The sequence below is a fragment of the Crotalus tigris genome, unplaced genomic scaffold, assembly GCF_016545835.1.
Source record: "Crotalus tigris isolate CLP2741 ecotype Arizona unplaced genomic scaffold, ASM1654583v1 scf7180000017644.4837335, whole genome shotgun sequence".
NCBI lineage: Eukaryota > Metazoa > Chordata > Lepidosauria > Squamata > Viperidae > Crotalus > Crotalus tigris.
The window spans coordinates 3,664,138-3,686,560 of NW_024096536.1; the positions used below are offsets into that span (position 1 = coordinate 3,664,138).

At 35.6% G+C, this 22,423-nt stretch overlaps 1 protein-coding gene across 5 annotated transcripts in view; it reads right to left on the reverse strand.

The window, feature by feature from the left end:
* The window catches only part of TTC26 (tetratricopeptide repeat domain 26), a 35,307-nt gene that overhangs the window by 9,711 nt on the left and 3,173 nt on the right, over positions 1 to 22,423 (reverse strand). For all 5 annotated transcript variants that reach the window (XR_005555804.1, XM_039335636.1, XM_039335634.1 and 2 more), the window contains 9 exons: positions 22,324 to 22,373; positions 21,658 to 21,803; positions 19,496 to 19,667; positions 19,157 to 19,231; positions 17,969 to 18,071; positions 17,129 to 17,184; positions 16,269 to 16,322; positions 15,753 to 15,816; positions 9,901 to 9,989 (listed from right to left, as the gene is read on the reverse strand). Coding sequence is in view for 4 of the 5 variants with exons in the window: in XM_039335636.1 (XP_039191570.1) it covers positions 9,901 to 9,989; positions 15,753 to 15,816; positions 16,269 to 16,322; positions 17,129 to 17,184; positions 17,969 to 18,071; positions 19,157 to 19,231; positions 19,496 to 19,667; positions 21,658 to 21,803; positions 22,324 to 22,373 (809 nt within the window). In the remaining variant the exon portion in view is untranslated. The remainder of the gene's footprint in view (positions 1 to 9,900; positions 9,990 to 15,752; positions 15,817 to 16,268; positions 16,323 to 17,128; positions 17,185 to 17,968; positions 18,072 to 19,156; positions 19,232 to 19,495; positions 19,668 to 21,657; positions 21,804 to 22,323; positions 22,374 to 22,423) is intronic.

The following is a 22,423-nucleotide window of genomic DNA, read 5'->3' on the forward strand; positions in this document are numbered from 1 at the left end:
TGCTTATTAAGAATTTCAGAAATTATAAAATATAATCACTGCTGTGTAAGTGAAAGTAGATCACATTATAATAACACTTTGTCCATATTTATGCCAAAGCCTAGGAAGAAAAGTACCATAGCTGGGTGGGAGGTAGAAAACATTATCTAGACATACTGGTTTGGAATACAGAAAATGGAAATGTGCCAACTGACATTAAATGTCAATAAGTATGGAATGTTTAAGTACATTAATTATATTATTAAATAATGAATCATCATATGTTCACTAACATGTCTTCACAAATGCTTCACCTTATGTGTATTGTTTTGATAATCTCTGTAGCCACATATTTTGTTAAGTGGTTTTTATATGCTTTCAACTTCTAATTTTATTTAGATGTCAAATTTTTCATCCCTTTCACAAGTACCCAAAATATTCTATACAGAAAATAGAAACTATCGACTAAATATAACTTAGGTGAGTCCTGAAAAAAGATACATATGATTATCTAAGCACACTACCACGTATAAAATATCTTCAGTAATAGAGAAGATCCGTTTCCCATTATACTGTATAGTGAATCTATGGCTTATTTATAATAAACTCTTCACTGTTAATTGTATCCATATTCTATTAATTGAGTTATAAAGTGCCTAGTAGTAGTCTCTGAAGCAGAAGACAGCTCCTAAAGTACCTTAGAACATCCCACAGAATTGTAATTTTTAATGCAACAGATAGAAAAAAATATAAATGCTTGGAAAGTAATCATAATTATTTTCAATTAATCTACGTTTAGTTTTTATCTTGTCTTGCAATTTCCTGGAGTACAGTTATTAACATTCTACTCAAAGCACAGTCCTACCTTTCAGTCACATTCTCAAAATTGTCAATTTTTCTTCTTCTTCATCATGATGATGATGATGATCATCTCATTCATTTATTCATTTATGTCTCTTGAAAATACCCATATAAAGATATGTAAATCTGTCTTTTTCTCTTAAGATTCTTAATTTCTATTTCTAAATTAATTAAAAGCATTAAATACTGAACAGCTAAATTTTCGAATTGATACAGGCAGTCCTCAAGTTACGAATGGAATGGAGCCTGCCCATTCCATTTGTAACTTGAGAATTTGTGGGACTGAATCTCATACCTTGAACGAGATCACTCCCTGCTTTTGCTCACGCATTTGCTAATCGAATTTGTGGGTGAATGTGCGGTCTGGTTTTTTTTTTTATTTAAAAGTTTTATTTTCCATTTATCAATTACATAAATATAAAAATTCACATTTAACAAAATAAAATAAATTCATACACATAACCATAGGTGTTGCTTGCCCACCTCCTCCCCAAACTGCATCCACCCTAACACTCTCCCTTACTTCCCTCCTCTTTCTCACCTCCCCTCCCCTCACCTCTCTCTCCCCTCCCCCTCTCCTCTTACCATCCTACTTCCTCCCTACCCTTCCTCTTCCACTCTTTCCTCTTCAGATACAGTACCGGGAAAATGCCCAAGCAACACCTCTCTCATAAATTACCCTATCTATATCTTACTTTAATTCTATTATCTAACCTACTTACCCACCCAACCCCAACCCCCCCATCCCCCCTCACTTCCCAGAGCAGAATACAGGGTTATTAATAACAAAATCAACATAACTTTAAAAATATTATATAATAAACAAATTCATACTTAACCCTTAACTCCCCTTAAACTTTAACATCATGATAGTATAAACAAATCTCTTATAAAACATTTGTTATAAAATTTTAATCATAAAATAAATGGAACTTTTGAGTTCCATATTTATTCTGAATACAATTTATCCATCTTCTCCATACCATAATATATCTTTCTTGTGTATGATCCTTTAAATAAGCAGAAATTTTAGGCATTTCTGCTAAATTAGAAACCTACTAATAACCTTGCTTCAGTTAATAAATTCAACATTAAAATAGTTTCTTTAACATCTAAATCCGTAAAAATACCCAATAAAAATAATTGAGGAGTAAACTTTATCTTCCTTTTAAAAATCTTTTGGATATTCCACCAAATCATAATCCAAAAAGCCTTAACCTTTTTACAATTCCACCAAACATGAAAATAAGTTGCATCAGTATTACCACACCTCCAACATTTGGATTGTAAGTTAGAATACATACAAGATAATTTTTTAGGATCTAAATGCCACCTATAAAACATTTTATAAAAATTTTCCCTCAAATTTTGGGCTTGTGTAAATTTAACATTTCTAATCCAAATTATCTCCCATAAATCCAATGGGATCGGTTCCTGAATATTCTGAGCCCATTTAATCATACAATCTTTGACCAATTCTGTTTCCGAATCTAATTCTATTAACACATTATAAATTCTTTTTATATGAGCCTGATTCTGATCTTTAATCTGAGTTATCAAATTTTCATCTTCTAATGTTATTCCCTCTTTCTTATCTACAGTCCACCTATCCACTATTTATAAATATTGAAACCATGACTGTAAGATATTTCTTGCCTTAATATATCTAAAGATTTTAAATGCCAATCGGTACCAATCCAAGTTAATAGTTCTTTATACGAAATTTTGACAAAATTCATCCCCTTAGAAATCCCCTCAATCGCATGTCCAGGAATCCTCCAAATAGGTATTTTATAATTTAATCTATAATAATACTTCTTCCAAACTTGAATAAGGCATTTCTTAAAATATGTGATTTAAAAGCCCAATCAACTTTCTTATTAAAAATTAAATATGCATGCCAACCATACATTAAATCCCACCCTTCAAGAGAAAGAATATCTTTGTTAAATTAAGCCAATCACTTAAAAAAGTTAAGGCGGCTGCATCATAATATAATTTCAAGTTAGGTGCTTTAAGCCCACCTCTTTCTCGGTCATCTTGCAATATTTTAAACTTTACCCTTGGCTTCTTCCCAGCCCAAATAAATTTATTGATACCCTTCTGCCATTCATCCAAATTTTGCATCTTTCTTTAAAATAGGTATCATCTGAAACAAAAAAAGAAACTTTGGTAGAACATTCATTTTCACAGCTGAAATTCTCCCCAATAACGACAACTGCAACTTTTTCCAATCGTTTAAATCCTTTTGTACTTTTGCCCATAATAATTCATAATTATTCTTATATAATTTTCCATTAGAAGCTGTTATATATACTCCCAAATATTTTAACCTTTTTCACCATCTGAAAGCCTGTAAGTTTAACTAAGGTTTCATTCTCCTTAACAGACATATTCTTAGATAATATTTTAGTCTTATTATTATTTACTTTAAAACCAGAAACTTTCCCATACTGAGTTATAAGTTCCAATAAATGAGCAGCCGCATGGGTCGGTTGTACTAAAGTTAAAACCAAATCATCCGCAAAAGCTCGCAATTTATACTCATTCCTATTTAATTTTATTCCCTTAAGTACCGTTGACTCTCGAATCTGGATTAACAAAATCTCCATTGTTAAAACAAATAACAATGGAGATAATGACATCCTTGTCTTGTTCCTTTTTCAATATTAAAAGTCTCTGTCAGTCCCCCATTAATAATAATTTGAGCAGATTGTTGCTGATATATGGCCTTAAGAGCATATAAAAACTTATCACCAAAATGCATTTTCTCTATCAATAAAAATAAAAGTTGCCAGTCTAATTGATCAAAAGCTTTCTCTGCATCCAAAAATATAAAGGCCACAGGAATCTGATTATTCTTATCCAAATACTCAATTAAATTAAGAATTTGTCTTACATTATATTTCATGTACCTTCCTGTTATAAATCCTGATTGATCACTGTGAATCAAATCCTTCATAACCTGCATTAATCTATTTGCCAAAATTTTTGAAAAAATCTTATAATCCACATTTAACAAAGATATATGTCTGTAATTCTTAGGCTCAGTAAGATCTTCATCCTCCTTCGGGATTAATGAGATAAACGCCCTTCTCCATGAAGGGGCCACCTGAGCAACCAACAAAATACTGTTAAATAACTCCTTTAATGGCTCCGTTATCTCCTCCGATAGAGTTTTATAATACATTGATGACAATCCGTCTGTTCCTGGAGACTTTCCTACCTTTAACTGCTTAATTGCTAAACCAATTTCCTCCAAGGTAATTGAACAATTCATCACATTTTGTTGTTCCTAGAAAGTTTGAGAAAATTTACTGATTGTAAATACTTTTCTACATCTGCAGGATGTATGTTATTGCTAGAATATAATTTTGTATAAAAGTCTAAAAAACTCTTTTTAATCAAACTATCCTGAAAAACCTCACTACCTTTATATTTCTCTATAATTCTTGTCTTCTGTTTCTTTCGTAATTGATAAGCCAACAACCTCCCAGGCTTATTTGCATTACAAAACATGTTATGTTTCATATAACGCAGATTGGTAGCAACCTGATCTGCCATTAACATATTAAATTGTTCCCTAAGCATATTTATAGAGACCTTTAATTTATTATCAGTTGGATTCACAACAAAGGCCTCTTCTTTTAATTTTATCTCTTCTTCTATTTCCTTACGTTTTGTGTCATTTTACCCCATAAGCTTTATTCATATGAATCAAAATTCCCCTCATGTAGGCTTTACTAGCATCCCACATCATAGGCATTGAGGTTCCCTTATTCATATTTAAAACAAAAAAATCCTTCACATGCTCTTTACATTTTTGTATCAAATCTTCCCGAGTAAACAAATTCTCATTCAATCTCCAGGATCTTCTGTTCCCATCTTCCACAAATAGCTCCATCCACACCAGACTATGATCAGACAATGTCCTAGGAAAGATCTTAACCTTCTTAACCCTAGAAAAAAGATCATTAGTAATTAAGAAAAAGTCAATCCTTGAAAATGATTGATGTCTATCCGAATAAAAGGTGAAGTCTCTGTCAGTTGTATTTCTTTCTCGCCAAATGTCAATAAGCTCCAACTCATCTTTCAAATCAAAAAAAGCTTTGGGTAGTTTAGTTTGAATAAAAGTTTTAGAAGAACTCTTTTTATCTTTCATTGAATCCAAAACTCCATTCCAATCTCCCATCAAAATTACAGATTTATAATCCAACTGAGATATTTTACTATGCAAAAACTTATAGAATTGCTTCTGTTGTTGATTAGGGGCATATAATCCAACGATAAGAACTTTCTTGCCTTGTAATACTAAATCTATAAAAACATATCTTCCTTGAGAGTCAGAATCTATTAATTTAGCCGATAAATTCTTTTTCACATAAATTACCACTCCCCCTTTTTTCCCTGGGGCTGGAGCCGTAAAGTGTGATCCCAGGCAAGAGTTTATCAAATATTTAGAATCTTTTAAAGTTATATGAGTCTCTTGCAGACATATTAAGTCGTTGTGCTGTTTCAAATAATGAAAAACTTTTTTCCTTTTCTGCGGTGAATTCAAGCCATTAACATTCCAGGTCAGGAACTTTGCCATCTCCACCGGCCTGAAGCCTCTGAAGCATACCCTGAAGATCCATTGTCGAAGATCTTTTAGGTCTTGCCCCTCCCACAGGCTCTGTGGTGATATTTTCTTCTATTTTTCCACTGGTCTTCTGTAGTTGCTCTTTCTCTCTACGCTTATAGGCAGCTCGTGTAATCCTCTGTTCTTTTATCTCAAGATTCTGTACTGCAGGTTCCCCTTGTTCTTTAACAATCAATGAAGAGGCTCCTGCAGCTGCTAACTCTTTTTCAGTTTTATTTGTTTGTGGAGATGAAGGTGAACTTGCCTTCAGAACAGAGAAATAAAAATCTTTTGCCTTTGACACTGTAGTTAATCTGTAACGCATACCAACATAATACACTGCTATCCCAGTTGGAATCTCCCATCTAAACTCTATTTGACGACGTTTTAACTCATCAGACAGGAAAGTAAAGTTTTTTCTTCTTCTTAAAATTTTTTGGGGTATTTCTTTTAAAATTATAACATCTTGGGCTGCAATTTGAAACCTCTGTTTATAAAAAGCCTGTATAATTTCATTACGAATAAATCTTCTAGAAAAATAGATGACCACATCTCTAGGTAAACTTCTTTGTTTGGCAACCCATGAGTTAACTCTGAAGATTTTTTCTAACTCATTCCCAACCTCCTCCGGTCTCCAACCCAAATTAAACGCAATATCTTCAACAACAAGCCCCTTTAAATCTTCTTATAAGTTTTCTTTCAATCCTCTGATACGCAATGCAAACTCCATTTCTCTATACTGTGAAACAGTTAATTCATCCTCTGTCATTTCTAACTTATTCTCCACTTCTTCAACTCTGCTTTCCAATTTTGCTGCATTTTCAGTCACTTCCTCCATTTTATCATCAATTCTCTCAATATGCATAGCAAGTCCTTGAAATGCAAACAATATATCCTCTTTTATTTCCCTGTTTTTTTTCTCCAATAATTCTGCCATAATAGCCCTCTCTGACGTCATCTTACAATCCAAAAGGTCAGCTACCTCCTCTTTAATATCTAAAGCATTTTTTTTCAAAGCTTCTTGTAAATCTTTAAGAGAAAGTACAGGTGGAGGAGAAAGAGGGGGTGTCTTTGGTTTAGGCTGAGAGGCAGTCTGAGTCATTGGGGAGGAAATAGAAGCTTTAGGGACCGAAGAGACCAGACGTTTTGAAGCCATTCTTATAAATTCACAGTTTAAAATTAAAAGAAAAAAAAACACAAGATTCTTGCCTCTATGTTTAAAACAGAAACCGTAGCAGTCTTTTAACTTTGTTACAAAATCTTCAAACAAGAAAGCCGGGTGCCATCTTGCCTTCTATCACTTTCCCTTTCTTCTTCAAAAGAGAAAGTAGGCAAAAAAAAAAAGGAAAAGGAGAAGATACTTTTCAGGAATTGAAGTCCCAAATAATCATAAATCTAAATCCTCCTGGTCTGCTCCGTCTGCTTATAAATACTCAGAAATTCACTAAAAGACACAGATGTGGAAGCGGCGTCTAGCTTCGTCCCAGAAATTTGGGACAAAGGCGTCCTGGAATGCGGAGTAAAGCTTGGGCTCCAAGGGAGCTCTACCCTCCAATCTCCCCAAAATTATGGGGATCCAGGGGAGCTCTTCCTTTACCCAAGCAGCTCTCCTCTTCTCTTTTTCCCAGGGAAGAGGTTTTAAGCTGCGGGACAGCTGATTGTCAGTGTCTCCTCCGGCTTTTATGCAATCCCAGAATGGGCAGCTAAAGAAATGCTGCCATCGGCGCGGCTGACACCACCGGAAGCCAATGTGCAGTCTGTTAAGCACACGAGGTATCTCAGAGTGGGGAAGGCCATGGGGGGGGGTAGTGACGGAACAGGCCTCAAGACCTCCCCAACCCACTAAGATACCTCATGCTTCCTCCTCCCTCCCTGCCGCACCGGACTCACTTACCTTGCAAAAATCCTCTCTGGCGCTGTTTCTCCTCTCTGCTGCTTTGAGGGAAAGTCGATGGAAATTCCTGGGTGCCATAATATCGTGCAAGTTCAGGCATCCATCCTCTTTTGCAGAGAATGAGTGCCTGAAATCTCGTGAGATCATGGACCCCAGGAACTTTGATTTTCGCGGCAAAAAGTGTTTGGGATGCCTGTCTCCTGCTCCCCCCCCCAACTCCTTTCCACCACCGCTGGAACACTTTTTAGCTAGACGGAGACCTTGGAGAGGCTGGAAGCTCTGTCTGGCTGCAAATGGGGTGCTTTCAAACGCTCCATTTCCAGCCAGACTTCAAACGAGCGCTATGTGAACACTTGTAACTCGGGGATAACCTGTACATGTAGTAATACAGTACAAAATCATTAAAAGCTAATTACAATGAAACATCTAATTTTGCACTAAAATACAGACCATGGTTATAATACTGTATACGCTTTAAAATTTATTTACATAAAAAGAAAGCAAATATGCAACTTCCAAAATAAGATCTGTAGATTATAATTGGTGTTTTCTATATAAGCATGTTGATAAAAGAGAATGGGATGCTGAACTAACTTTTGTTTTGTATGACTGAGTATCCAATAAGTTAATTTTCTGTATTACTTAGGAAATGAGCATGCTTAGTTGTTTCCTTAGTTTCTGAATTAACTGACTGTCAGAACCCCTCAAATACTCATTTATTCATTTCCCTTTCTTTCCTGCTTTTGCTTATGTATTCATTTTCGGGGCCTGCCATTCTGCTGGGGGGGGGTGCTTGCATGGGTGGGGTTGTGATTTGCCTTGCTCTGCTCTGTACAAGGTGCCCCTCCTCTGGGTGAGAGGAATGTGACATGAAAACATCTGCCTTATCCCCAGACCACGGAGCCTGGCACTGTTGGGAAACGGAACCGAGAGAGACTTTGAGAAGGGCACCAAATCTCCAGCATCTCATAACACTGTGGCACCTATGGATTGGCTGGATTTCAACTGGACAGTTGGACACTGGGGGGAGGAGTTCTGAATTGTTTTTGATGTAATCCTTTGTGTGCCAAATGTTTAGACCTTGCTTTGCTTTCTAGCCATCACTAACTCTCAATAAAAGTGCCTTTTGAAATGATGCCTGTTTCAAGAGTTCTGCTTTCTTGGGAGATCTAGTTGAGGCAGATTCTTACACTGACCATGTACAAGTCATGAAGGAAAAATTGAGTAAGAAAAGTTAGCCTACAGTAGTAAAAGAAAATGATTTTTACAGGATAAGAGAGCTAGGAGATATTGCAACAACTTTTCAGTCATTTGAAAAAGCTAAATTCTTATTTTCTAATTATCTACTGTCAAAACAAAGGGGCTATATTCGTTGTATAACTAGAACCTTGAAATCTACAATGCATTATTACGTGATTGCTAAAAGTAATGATGCACCAAATATTGTAAATTAAAGGCAACATCCAGTTTTTAATTGGAAAATTGGAAAATCAATTACAGCAGAGATGGTATTACATACTATATCTGAGGGCCAGCCCCAGTTCCTTCTTCAGATTTTGCTCCAGTGCCAGACAATCCCATAATGAAGATTTGGCAAGTAAAGAGACTGAATAAGTTTTCATTTGGCTTGGCATTTCATGAAAAAATAGGGCTATGCAAAGCATTTAAGAGATTTATTTACAATTTTTGTAAATTATCCACAAGACTAAGTAGTTTATAGCAAAGAAAAATATAAATATAATGTAAGAGTTGCTAGGGCTAATATATGAAAGCCAATGCAATGCAGGTGCTGAACTAAGAGCAAGCTAATGCAGATTTCTATTCCATTGTCAATTGCAACAATTCGCTTTGGGCCAATCATTCTCTCAGCTCAACCTATCTCATAAAAGTGCTGTTATGGAGAAAAAGAGGAGGGAACACTGTATTTGCTAACTAAATATCCTGACTGAAAGGTGAGATATAAATACAATAAATAAAGATAAGGCTTTGACTGACTTAAAAAATAGGTCAAGTTGCTTTTTACATATTGATTGAGATTTTGCCATCTTAGATAGTTTTATTTTGTCTACTATCTACAGCAGTGGTTCTCAACCTTTCTAATGCCGTGACCCCATAATACAGTTCCCCGTGTTGTGGTGACCCCCAACCACTTATACATCACTGGGTGCCAGGGGCGTGGCCAAAGGGGGGAAAATGGCGGACAGCCTTGTTTGGCGACCCCCATGAAATGGTCGTTCGACCCCAAATGGGGTCCCGACCCACAGGTTGAGAACCACTGATCTACAGTAAAGAGACAATAGAAAGGGCAGTTATAGAAACTTCCATGAAGACCAGATTATATCAACCACATAAACCAACATAGATTCTAGCAAAACCAAAATCAAATAATAATCGGCAGCACAGCAACATTTTCACTGAAAATATCACAATTAAAGCCAGATGCCCTCTCACTGGATTTTCTATGACACTTGATAAAATAGCCACCTTTTGAGATACTAATAAACAGACATATATGAATGTATACAAGATAATTGTAACTTGTACTAACCTTCACTGAATTGAGATATATTAGGACATCATCAAACTGCCTGAGCAGAAAGAAGCAAGAAGCCATACACTGTCTCCCAGGGATAGTATCTGAAGAACAACAGTGCAAATGAGTTGAGAGTAGCAAAAATGTTGGGGAGTACACTTACCTTCATTTGTTTTCAGAGCTACTGCCAGGATATCAGAATGCAACACTATGTATTATTTACTTTGGTGATACAAAAGGTACAAAAAAGTGTATTGTCTCCAAGATGCAAAGATTCAGGATGTGATGGAGAGGCTGAGCTTGATTAATCAAATCTACTGACCATTATTCCCTTCTGCTGTTTCATGTTAGAATGAGTGAAGGTGCCAAAAAATGTCCGGAAAGATACCAAGCAACTATGATGCAAAGTGATTCCTAGAAGCCAGCATGGTTTTGTTAAAAACATGTCATTCAACAAATCTTATTGCTTTTTTGACAAAGTGACTAATAAACCATGGGAATGCTATGGATATATTTCTTCCTTTTTCATAAAATTCACCAATGGATGCATAGTTCCACTATTAGCTGGATTTGCAGCTGATCAACTATGCTCAATGTGTGGCCATTAATGGTACTATGTTTACATGGAGAGAGATATGTAGTGGAATAACTCAAGTGCTTTCAACTTTTCAAATATGGCTTGATGAGGGGATAGAAAGAATGTGCATTAAGTTTGCAGATGACACGACTTCCGGTTCCGGTTCTCGGCGACTCCAGTCGTGTGAAGAGACTTGTGTCTCCACCAACTGTTTTTTCTTCGCCAGTAGACCCCGTAGTGCAGCGGTTCTCAACCTGTGGGTCGTGATCCCATTTGGGGTCGAACGGCCATTTCATGGGGGTCACCAAACAATGCAGTCCGCCATTTTTCCCCCTTTTCCTTAGCTGTGCTACTCCCTTTTATTCTATTGGCTTTTGAAAGCCAATAGAATAGACTCTCTTGAATAGAGTCTAATTCTATTGGCTTTCAAAAGCCAATAGGAATTGTCCAGGCTGTCTCTGCCCTGCTGAGCCCGCCAAAAGTCCCATTCTGCAAACGGTGCTGCAAGTTGTCTGCAGCGAAGGCGAGCTGTCTGGAAGTTTCCACCCCTCCCTGCTGAGCAACTACTACAAATGTAAGTAAAAGAGGGCCAGGGGTGGAAGGTGGGAGGCCGGCGGGCGCAGGGAAGGTTGCTGGCGCGCGTGGGGCCCAGCGGGTGCCTTACCTCCCTTGGGCTGGGCCAGCTGGTGGCCAAGCCGGCAGTCACCCTGCGCCATCGCTGCCCCTTGCCAGCTACGCCTTGGCCGGTGCAGGGGGCGGCACCACACATGCATGGCACTCCCGGGCAGGGAAAGTCCTCGACTTATGACAGGTTGGGTAGTCCTCGACTTATGACAGGTTGGGTAGTCCTCGACTTACGACTGGTTGGGTTGTCCTTGACTTACGACCGGTTGGGGGTCGCGGCATTAAAAAGATTGAGAACCACTGCCGTAGTGGGTTGAAAGTCGCCCTGGAGGGTCGACCACCGATGAGGAAGCTTGTTGGTGACTGCGGGAGGGCAGCAGCTTCTTCTGCGGCTCCAGCTAACTCAGTGGTTCTCAACCTTTTTAATGCCGTGACCCCCAACCGGTTGTAAGTCGAGGACTACTCAACTGGTCGTAAGTCAAGGACTACTCAACTGGTGCAGCACCATTTGCAGAATGGGACTTTTGGTGGGCTCAGCAGGGCAGAGACAGCCTGGACAATTCCTATTGGCTTTTGAAAGCCAATAGAATTAGACTCTATTCAAGAGTCTAAAGAAAAGGGGGGAAAAAATGGCGGACTGTGTTGTTTGGCGACCCCCGTGAAATGGTCGTTCGACCCTAAATGGGGTCCCGACCCACAGGTTGAGAACCACTGAGCTAACTCCTTAGGGATGACGGAGCAAAGATCATCTTACAAGATGGCCAATCATCTAACTGCACCAGCCGAAAGCCACAGGTACATCTAAGTGTGAAAAACCCACCGCGGATGATCCGGGTGAGACCCTCCCTTCTCCCTTCTTCACCCTGTTTTTCTCTCTGCCTGTAAAAGCCTTTTTGGAATTATTTCTCTGTCTTGAGAGAGCGGCGTTTGCTTGTGTGAGAAGAAATGTGCTGAACAAAAGGACAGAATAATTAATTTCAATTCAACTTTTATCTACCTTGGGTACAGAATTTTTTTTTATAGAGCTTTATTTTCATTTTACACTTGAAGAATATTTCTTTTTCTGCTTTTTCCTTTTCTTTTTTTAAGAAAAGAGAGAGAAAAGAAAAAAATGGTGTTTGGGAAATATTTTGTAACCTACTGAGGACATCTTGTGGCAAAAACTTAATATTGCAACTGCCTGTTTTTGTCTGGAGATGAGGTTGGCTTGACCTTTAAACTATTACAGAAGGGAAACTATTTATTCACCCACAGATTCCTATAAATATTGTGAAGATTTAAATGTGCACCAGGGAACAAACAAGATAAAGAAGCTGATGCAGCGGTCAGAAATTGTGGGGGTGGACATTGTTTAATTTCTAGTAAATATAGCCCACGCTAAAAGATAAAAAGAACTATCTACAATTATTATTGAAATGGAGAAACCTAACTTACAATTAAATTGTAAACTTATATTGGAAAAAATTTATGAAGCCACTGAGCAAGTATGCACTAAAATAAAAGAGGTTACTACAGAAATAAGAGCCTGAAACCTTACTCCAAATCTTCAAACTGATTCCCAGACTTCAACTGACTGTTCTATAAACCAAAATATACCAGAAGAGGAACTAACTGAGATTAAAGAGGAATCTATATTGCCTTATATGCATCCCACTCACATCCTTGAGGATCAAAAGAACCAAAGATTGAGACTTGATGTAAGTAATGAGGATCTAACAACAAAGGAGCCAGGCCTCTAACACAGAGGATGGGATGTCTTCTACTGACCCAAATGACATCACAAGCAATAAAGGGAGATCTAACTGCTGAAATAGAGGCTTTGTTATGGAAACCGGCCTGGCACAAAAAGAAAGCCAGAATAAGACTAAAAAGAGAAACTTAAAACCATATCTAATGGATTAAAAAGGCCTTGTGGAAATATGGATTGACTTAAGGTTTAAGATTTGTATGAAAATTATTTTGTAATGGAATGAGAATAAGAAAATGGAAGAGGTTTTAGAGATCTGGATTGATTTAACAATTAATTGAGCATGTTAAGTTAGTAAGATGTTTTGTGTAACAATAAGCGTGTTTTTAGACATGATATCTATCTGGATGAGATTTGAATTCTTCCTAATGGACTGAAATGATTTAATGTTTTGTATTATTTTGTTTCCTATAGAAATAGATTGAATCATGGATTGTAAATGTATAGGGTAGAGTAATATTTTATTTTAATTAGGATAACTATTTTGTAGTGGAAGAAGAAATAAGAGAGATTTCTGATAAAATTAATGATTAAGAACTAGAATACCTTTGGGTACCTGAAGTGATAATATGCCTATTTAAGATTAAATTGGACTATGGTAACTAAATTAACAAAGTTTGAAAACAGGATTAGGATTTATAGAAATCTAATGTAGAAATGGATTATTTTAAATATACCATACTATTTGAGGGAAATAGAGAGGGAATATTTAATGTATTTACTTGAGTTATTCATATATGATTTCATTTTTGGATGTTTCACTATCCCATCACCATGGTGTGTCTCGAGCACTTTTGTTGTAAAACTTAAAAAAAACAATAAAATTTGTTATATATAAAAAAAGTTTGCAGATGACACAAAACTGGGAGTGTGGATAGGAAAGAACAAATTGCTAACACCTCAAAAGCGACTCAAGATTCAAAAGAGTCTTGATAAATTTGGACATCAGGCCCTATCCAATAAAATGTTTTCCAATGGCAAAAAATGTAGGGTTCTGTACTTAAATAGCAAACACCAGATTCACAAATAAGCTAGGCAGTATTTGGCTTGGCAATAATACTTGGAATAAACTAAGCACCCCAGTAGACCATAGATTAAGCACGAGTCAGTATGCTACAGGTACCAAATATAATATTAGGCTGCATCAAGTAAAATATAGTGTCAAAACCACAGGAAGTGATAGTTCCATTTTGCACTGCACTGATTAGAGGACAACAGGAGTCCTCAAATAAGTATGCTACAGAACTAAAAAGAACGATTAGAAAAACAACAATGATAATGAGGAGCTTGGAGGCTAAAATCTATGAAAATGGTTATATGAACCAGATGTTTAACTTAAAGAAGACAAGGTTAAGCGAAGACAGAACAGCGGTCTTCAAATAATTGGAGAGCTATCACACGGAAGAAGGTATCAATTTATTCTCCATAGCTTGCAACAATAGAATAAGAACCAATTGATGGAATCTGCAGAAGGCATAGAGAATGACTTTAAAGGACAGTGGGAAGATCCATTACAAGGAAACAATCAGACAAGCATCTGTTGAACCCATTCCAAGAAACAAGAAGATGCCTCAGACAGGCTCCTCTTTATTCCATACAAAGATCAAGTGAGGGAGGAGGGAGGCATATTCAGACTTGCAAGATTCTGTCCCTATAGCTTAGGGGTCCCCAACCCCTGGCACTGGATCCATTAGGCTGTGGCCAGTCCCCAACTCCTGGCACTGGGCCACAGCCTACCAGGAACAGGGCCACGCAAGCGAGTGAAGTCCCATCCATGCATGCATGGGATATAGGCAGTGTGTGAAACTATATCCCCCCAGGGTCCATAGAAAAACCACTCTCCATTGAACCAGTCCCTGGAGCCCAAAACATTGGGGGTCACTGCTATAGCTATTCTAATAAAAATAAAAATAGCTTTAAGACCCATATGACATTTCTTTCTTAATCTGATATGCCTTAGAGGGCTGACAGAAGAAGATCCAACTTGAAGTAAGGAAGAATTTCTTGATAGTAACAGCTATTAAGCAGTAGAACAGACTGCCTCATGGAATTATGGCTACTCCCTCAATGAAGGTTTTCAGGTAAAGATTGTAGAGTCATTTGTCTGGGATGATCAGAGAAGTCATGAGCTTTCCAAGTCCTTCCCAACCCTATGATTCTATAATTATTTATGAAATGAATATTTACAATCTAAATTCATAACTTAAATTGTACATATACACCTAATTCTAGCCAAAATAGCATATTTATGTTGCATTTGTATGTTAAACATTTCTATTTAACATTTGTTACTGGCAAATACTAATACCGTGTTTCCTCAATAATAAGACTGGGTCTTTTTTTTTTTTTGCCTCCAAATGAGGCACGAAGTTTTATTTTCAGGGGATGTCTTTTATACTCGCCTCTGGCACCGATAGCCCTGCTTAGCTGGTCCATTTCTTCTGGGTGAAGGAACGCTTCATTCTACATCTGCATTCCAGCCTGCATTTTGCAGTCAGGCCTTTCTGGAAGGACACTGCAGCCGAGTACAGGTTCTCTGTACTCTGCAGCCAAGTACAGGTTCTCAGCTGCAGAGGTCTTGTAGAACTGAGCTATGAATTGAATTCATAGCTCGGTTCTCGGCTGCAGGGGCCTTCCGGAAAGGACTGTGACAGAAATGCAGGCCTAGCTGCAGAAGACGCGGCAGAAGAAGTGGGCCAGTGAGGAGAGGCCTGACTGCAAGGTAAGTGGGTGTGGAGCACAGGGGACAGCTCCATCACCCCACCACCATCCTAGCATGATTTTTAGGTGTGTGCCTCGCCTCAAAACTAGGGCTTATTTTGGGGGTAGGACTTACTTTCGGGAAACATTTTATTGAATCACATAGTAAATTTAACAGAATGTTTGAAGAAAAGAGAACACAGTATATTTAAAACATACCACATTCACTAGCAGATCCTCCCACCAGCTGGAAAAATTGCTGAGCAATTTTCAAATGGTCTCTCTGAAAAAGAACAATATAGAAATAGGGCTTTTATTATGCTGATGAATATTTTTCCCTTTGTATTTTCTGAATGCCTAGTTTTATTCTTCATCATGCTCATTTTATTTTCCATTTTCCCCTCCCAAAATGTTTTGATGTTAATGACCATATTCAATTATCATTGTTTTTTTTTAATTTCTGTATAAAACCTTATTTTTTTTAAATAGATGAGCCTTTCCCAAGCATGGTTATATTTCCTTTTTGTTTCTCAATAACTCTAGTTTGCCTAAAACAGTTATGATTCAACACCTGAATTCATTATTAATGTAAAAGGTAATTCTACTTTTTGCCATATAAAACTAAAATAAATTTATGTAAGCAAGGATCGTTAAAATCTCAATCAGCTTTTGTGTTCGATTTGGCCATTTATAGATTCTTCATAAATTCCTATTATCAGAAATTGTTATACTCACTGAACCCATTTCCTGCCCAAGTACTGCATTCACTACTCCTTTCAGAATATATTCCTAAAAATATTAAAAAATAATTAAATTATGCAATTTGTTTCCTGAAGCTTAAAACAATTTGCAATTCTTTTATTCAAATTATAGTGCAAATAAATAGATATTTGAATCAGATAGCTTTACGGATTCTAACTGTATCTGGTAAGCCAAATTAAATTAATGGCACTCAAACCATAAAAGGGCTGTTCAGTCATCCATTTCATTCTTCTGATAAAATTTTAGGTGTATTCTATTATTCAAGCATGTATTTTAAGTGGAGCCATCCAGGTTCCAGAAATTTATCTTGCCATCTTCCAGGTTCTTAAAGTATACATCAGCTAAAGAAACTATTTTTAAATAATAACAGTAACAATAATGAATTTGAAATAAGTGAAATAATCAGAAAATACGTATAAACATCTATAAAAGTCACTTAAATGGAACATCAAACATGTCAGTTGTTTTACTAGTTTTTTATCATAAAATTTCAAAACTTGAACCAAGTATATTGTGCAGCTTATAGTATTGTTTTGATCACTGTTAAGTATGAAAAATTCAAAAGTTTTCATCAAGAATTAGCTGTTACTTAGTTGCATTAAAATAAATTAAGTCTGACACAAATGACAGTTCTTTTTTCATACTGATTTTAACAGAACTTAAATACTCTGATCCACTTATCTTAATTATTTAATTACTCTGATCCACATATATTTTTTTTAAAAAAAGAAAGCAACAAACAAAAAATAGAGGGTACAAATATTTAATTCTATCCTATAAATTTCAAAGATAATTTCTTCTAGTATGTAACAATGAATAAACTTTTTTTTAACCTGCGGGGTTGTAGGTTCCAGGTCTTTAATCAAGTTGTAAGCCTCCTGTACATCATCTGAAATAATATGATACAGTATATAACGCTACAGTATATAATACTATACCCTTCCCATACTTTTATACTTCTATTGCCAAAAAAAGTTGATAAATATTTGTGTAATGTTCTTTAAATGTTACAATATGTGTACAGTTTAAAGGCTTTTTAGCCTTATTTTATTCATATATTCACATATTATACATAGAGAAAAGAGAAGGAAAATGCATCAAAACAGAATGTCAACTTATTTTTTTCAGGATCCAAAAAGGATGTATTTAATTACTAAAACAAGACATTTTATTAGAGTAACAAACCAAAACATTCTGGGGGGATTTTGTTTTAATAGCACAGAAACAAATAAAAAAACACCAGGGTCAAAGTGACAATTGCAGAATAATAATAACTAAGATCAGCCCAAGATCAAAATATTTTTTGTTCCTACATAGATCAGCTGACGTTAGAAGAGAGTGTATAGATTGTCTTAAGCAAAAATTCACTTGTTCCTTTAAAAGGGACATTAAATAATAGGACTATGCAGCACTTTGGAATTGAAGACAAAAATGTGATTAAGTATAGGTGGCAAACATAAACATTTGTCTGCAATACTTTAAAGAACCCCATATATTCATCCAGGGACATCCTACTTTACATCAGTTGTTAGTTTATGAAGGACCACAAATAAAAAATAGTAAGCAACTGTATCCCCCATAATAATCCCCAAAACAAAATACATATATTTTCTATTTGGTAGAAAAAAATCACTAAAAATGTGAACAGTAAAATGAGATAGATTTTTTTTCACCTTGCCGAAGATAGTAAATGACTAAGTTCAGTCTAGCTTCAGGAATGACATCAACCAGTGGAGGGAGTACTTGGAGAGACCCTTCACCTCCTCGGAATACCACCTGTAAGTACTCACTTTATTAGTATTGTTGCAAACAAGTTGCAATTTAATCTCATACATGTTTTAAATATATTTATTGTACGAGGCAGTTTATCATGAACTATGAAAATATATCATTTATTACTCTATTGTTTTTGTAGTTTACAGATTAAACATTTACCCCAGAAATCATAGTAACATATTTATTATTTAATACTATCTATATATACAGCACTTTCATATACAGCCATTATGTATACATTCCAAAACTTTGATACAGTTGATAAAGAGAAAAAAAAAAGGTCAAGCACAAGACCTTGCAGAAAACATGAATTTTAAGGTGTGAGGTGTGATATCAAATATATAGTCTATGGGAGAAGAGCGTTTCAAACAGCAACAAGGATAAGAAAGCAGAACCAAGAATATTATGCGACATCTGAAGATGATAGATTTAGATAAGTTAAAATCATTAAATAGAGTAATAAGCTATAAAACATCTGGTAGCTGCAGGATAAGATGACAACAATGTATATGGAAGGGAATGAGAAGCCAATAAAAAAGGAGGGAAGAATTGTGCATGGAATAAACAAAAATATCTTTAAATTATTTTGGTTTGTGAAAAAAAGTTAATTTCCAGAGAAAATCAAATCATAAGTCAGAATCTTAAGAGAAAATATCAAGTTTACAAAGTTAACATCTGGAAAATCACATCAAAATGAAGCTGGTGGGAATAGATCACATAAGGTTTTTTGAAAAGTTAATAAATATTTGAACATAATAGGGAAAGAACTTAAAGTCAAGGGCAATGATAGTGCATGAATATGATAACCAATGTAAGCAAAATCAAAATTGAAGGCCCATAAAGAAATATATAATATTAAGCATTGGCATAAATATATATTTAATACATGTATTATTTTCTCTCCATAAATCCCACTTCTCTTCCCCAAATTTCTTTTTCAGGAACTCTTCTGTGAATATAAATGGAACTTTCATAGCTCATTCCCAACCAATAAATTACTCTTTTGGACAAGTTGACAAAACAGTACTTATCATGTGCATGATCTGAATAAGTCACATTATATGAGCTACTTCATTGCTACTTACCAAGTTATGCTTAATGAGCTCTTTAGCAAATTCAAATGATGTTGAGGCACTGTCCATCAAACTTTTAAGCTCTGCCTTGTAGTTTTAAAGAAATTTTAAATAGGTCATATTATTAACAGTGGTAACCAAAGAAATAAACATTTTGCTTAAATGAACTTATTATACAAAATAAGATAGGATTAAAATATGTGTTCTGTATAGTACCAGGAACAATAGAAATAGCTATACACAAACTGCAAAGAATTTGCATTTCTCAAGAATAGATACTGAAATGTTATAACAAAATTTAATCTTGGATTGAGGAATGATTTGAGAGATAAAACTATAGTAACAAAATACCTCAGCAGCTTTCCCATTGTAGAGTCGGAAATGATTACAAGCCTTTAAGTTAAGAGCAATGGTACTATCAGGAACTTGTTGAAGGTAAACAGCTAGCACCTCTTGAGAGACATCATAATAGTCCAACTTGTAGTAACACAAGGCCACATACACATTGAGGGCCAGATATTCCCTGCCAAATCAGAGTTCATCAATATATTAATATAACTACTGCTTTATAAAATTCAACAAAGTTTCAGTGACATAAAACTTAGAAAAGCCCAGTATAAAAATAATACCCCAAATATCCACCTCCTTTCACTACAACTTCAATGCGCATCAGAATGGCACAAGATATTAATACATTCATCTTGCTACAAACTGTGATAAAGTAAATGTCTATGGTAGAGGTATGAAACTCTCAGCTAATGGAATACTAAAACTATTACCTAGAATCGTGGGCACATAATTTTACATTTATTTAAAAAAGTAACAAAAATATCAGAAAAAAAATCATGGACACTGTAATATAAATTTATATTACATTGTTTCTAAGTGATCAAGAAAAACAAGTTGGAATCATAGTGGATAACTCACTGAAGATTGACATAATATGCAACAGCTGTGAAAAAGCTGTTTTCCATGGAGAATTTATGAGAAAGGGGACCTAGCGAAAAATAAATCTGTCAATAATTATTTATTTTATAAATAAATGGCTCTCTTGAGTCTCAAGATACTGAACACAGCAGTCTCTCCTGCACTGTCTTCCTCACACAAACAATCACATAAGATATTGGCCAATTTAAGCTGAGAATGACTGACCCAAAGTCATCCAATGAGTCTCCATGGTTGAGAATGGATTTGAATTTGGGTTTCCACTGTTCTAGCCCAACATCTCTGAAGTAAGTACTGTGTACATTTTTTGTCACATTTGAAAAAAAAGATGCAATGGGGGTGGAAGAAGCACAGAAGAAAGCAATCAAAATGACCAAAGGGCTCAAATATCTTTGAGACTCTTAGCTTGAAGAAAAAGTAACTGAGTGAAGATTCAATCAATGCATATAAAAATGCAGAGCGTAGAGAGAGTAGACTGGAAGAAGTTTCTCTTTCAAAATTAGGATCAGGAGACTTCAAAGAAATTGACTGGAAGTCTTGGAATAAACTGGAAGTCTTGGAATAAGTACAATGCATAATTGGTTTGTGGAATTCATTAACATAAGACATAGGCATAGCTATTAGTTTGGACTGCTTTAAAAAAGGATAGTTTATGAAGAATATATTTATAAAAAGCTGTTAGGCATGGAGACTCAATATTCACTGTTTCAATGAGGTGGCTGCATGCTTCCAAATACAAATAGAACAATAGCAAGAGAAGTGTTTGCTTTCATTTCTTATTTGCAAGTATCCTAGAAGGATTTAATTGGTTACTATGATAAGCAAATTGCTGGCTTAAAATAGGTCTTGATTTGACCCAGCTACTTTTCTATTTTCTAGTTTTAACAAGATTCAGGCACTAAATGGAATAAGGTGCATCTGGATCTAATTGTAGCTCCTAAATGATTTGCAACAGATTGCCAAAGATTTGACTCCTATTTGCTGAACAGTAAGGACTTCAAAATGATTCTCTCCCACCACAAATTAAACTACTGACATGAAGAAAGACTGGAGTAGTTCGGATTAGATATTTAGGTGAAAGTTTACTCCATTTGGTTCTGGCCCTTGATGAAATTCTAAAGTTGGATTTTAATTCTTGTCTTTCTCTTTTTAAACCGGAATCTAATTTAAACAGGAAAAAAAAACCCCACTATATCCTCCTAGACTTATCCAATTATTTAAAAAATATTTTTAAATGATTTAAAATTTGCACAAGGTACAAATCTCAAAAAATAATTATTCACTAAAAAAAATAACAGCCCTAATCCTAACCACATATATTTAGTATGAATCTACAATTGTACCTTCATTAGCATTTTTCCTTAAGTGTCCACATTCTCTGCATGTTTTGCTAAACTCAGAACTTACTACTGGATCAAAAATTTAAATAAGATTTTACAGTAACATTTACAGAAGGCAATATTTAAATTCAGCAAAAAATAGCTAAAATACTGCAAGATTGAAATTATTTTTTTCAGCCCTTTTCCTCCTAATTATCTATTAAACAGATAGAGAGAAGTTGACCCAACCTGTTATCAAGCAATATGCGTTTGTAGATATCAATAGCTTCTTGATAATGAGATCGCATGTAGTGTATAGATGCTAAACTAAGCTGGTCTTCTGTTATATCCTGCAAATTCTGATGGAAGCTCATCAGTTTCTTCTCATCACCAAACTAAGAAGGAAATATGATTTAAAGAGAGACAAGTGGATGCCTTACACATATTCTAATACTTTGTTTGCTGAGAACAATATTTTAACCATATTTCTCCTCCACCACATTTCATTAGAAACTAATTATTTTTCCAGACTCTAGGCCATCTACAAAAGGGTCATCGTTTCTTAATTATCTTAATTCTTATCACCATGAAACTTTCAGGCTTTTGCCTTCTATGTCTACTTAGTACTTCAGCTCTTAAATCATCATTCTATCTGACCAAAAGTGAATAAATTGTAGTAGAATCCCCATGGTACAGAGGAGTTGGTGTCAACTAGATTTAGTTAGTTTTTTTTTCTTTCTTATATTATCTCCAACATCTTTTGCTTCCTTTTCTTCAGTAACTTGCATTACACTGCTTGCTCTGAAAACAAATAGCATTTATAAGATTTTAAATAACATTTGGGCACACGATGGGAACTGGATTTCAAAATACTTCAGCTACTTCCAAATCTGATCCAATTTTTGAAATACATACCTTGTGTGCTAGATGGAACAATAGACGGTTCTGAAGTCTACTCTTGGGAGCTGCAAACAAAATTAATATCTAGGTTTTCAAACTTATTACTTCACATGTC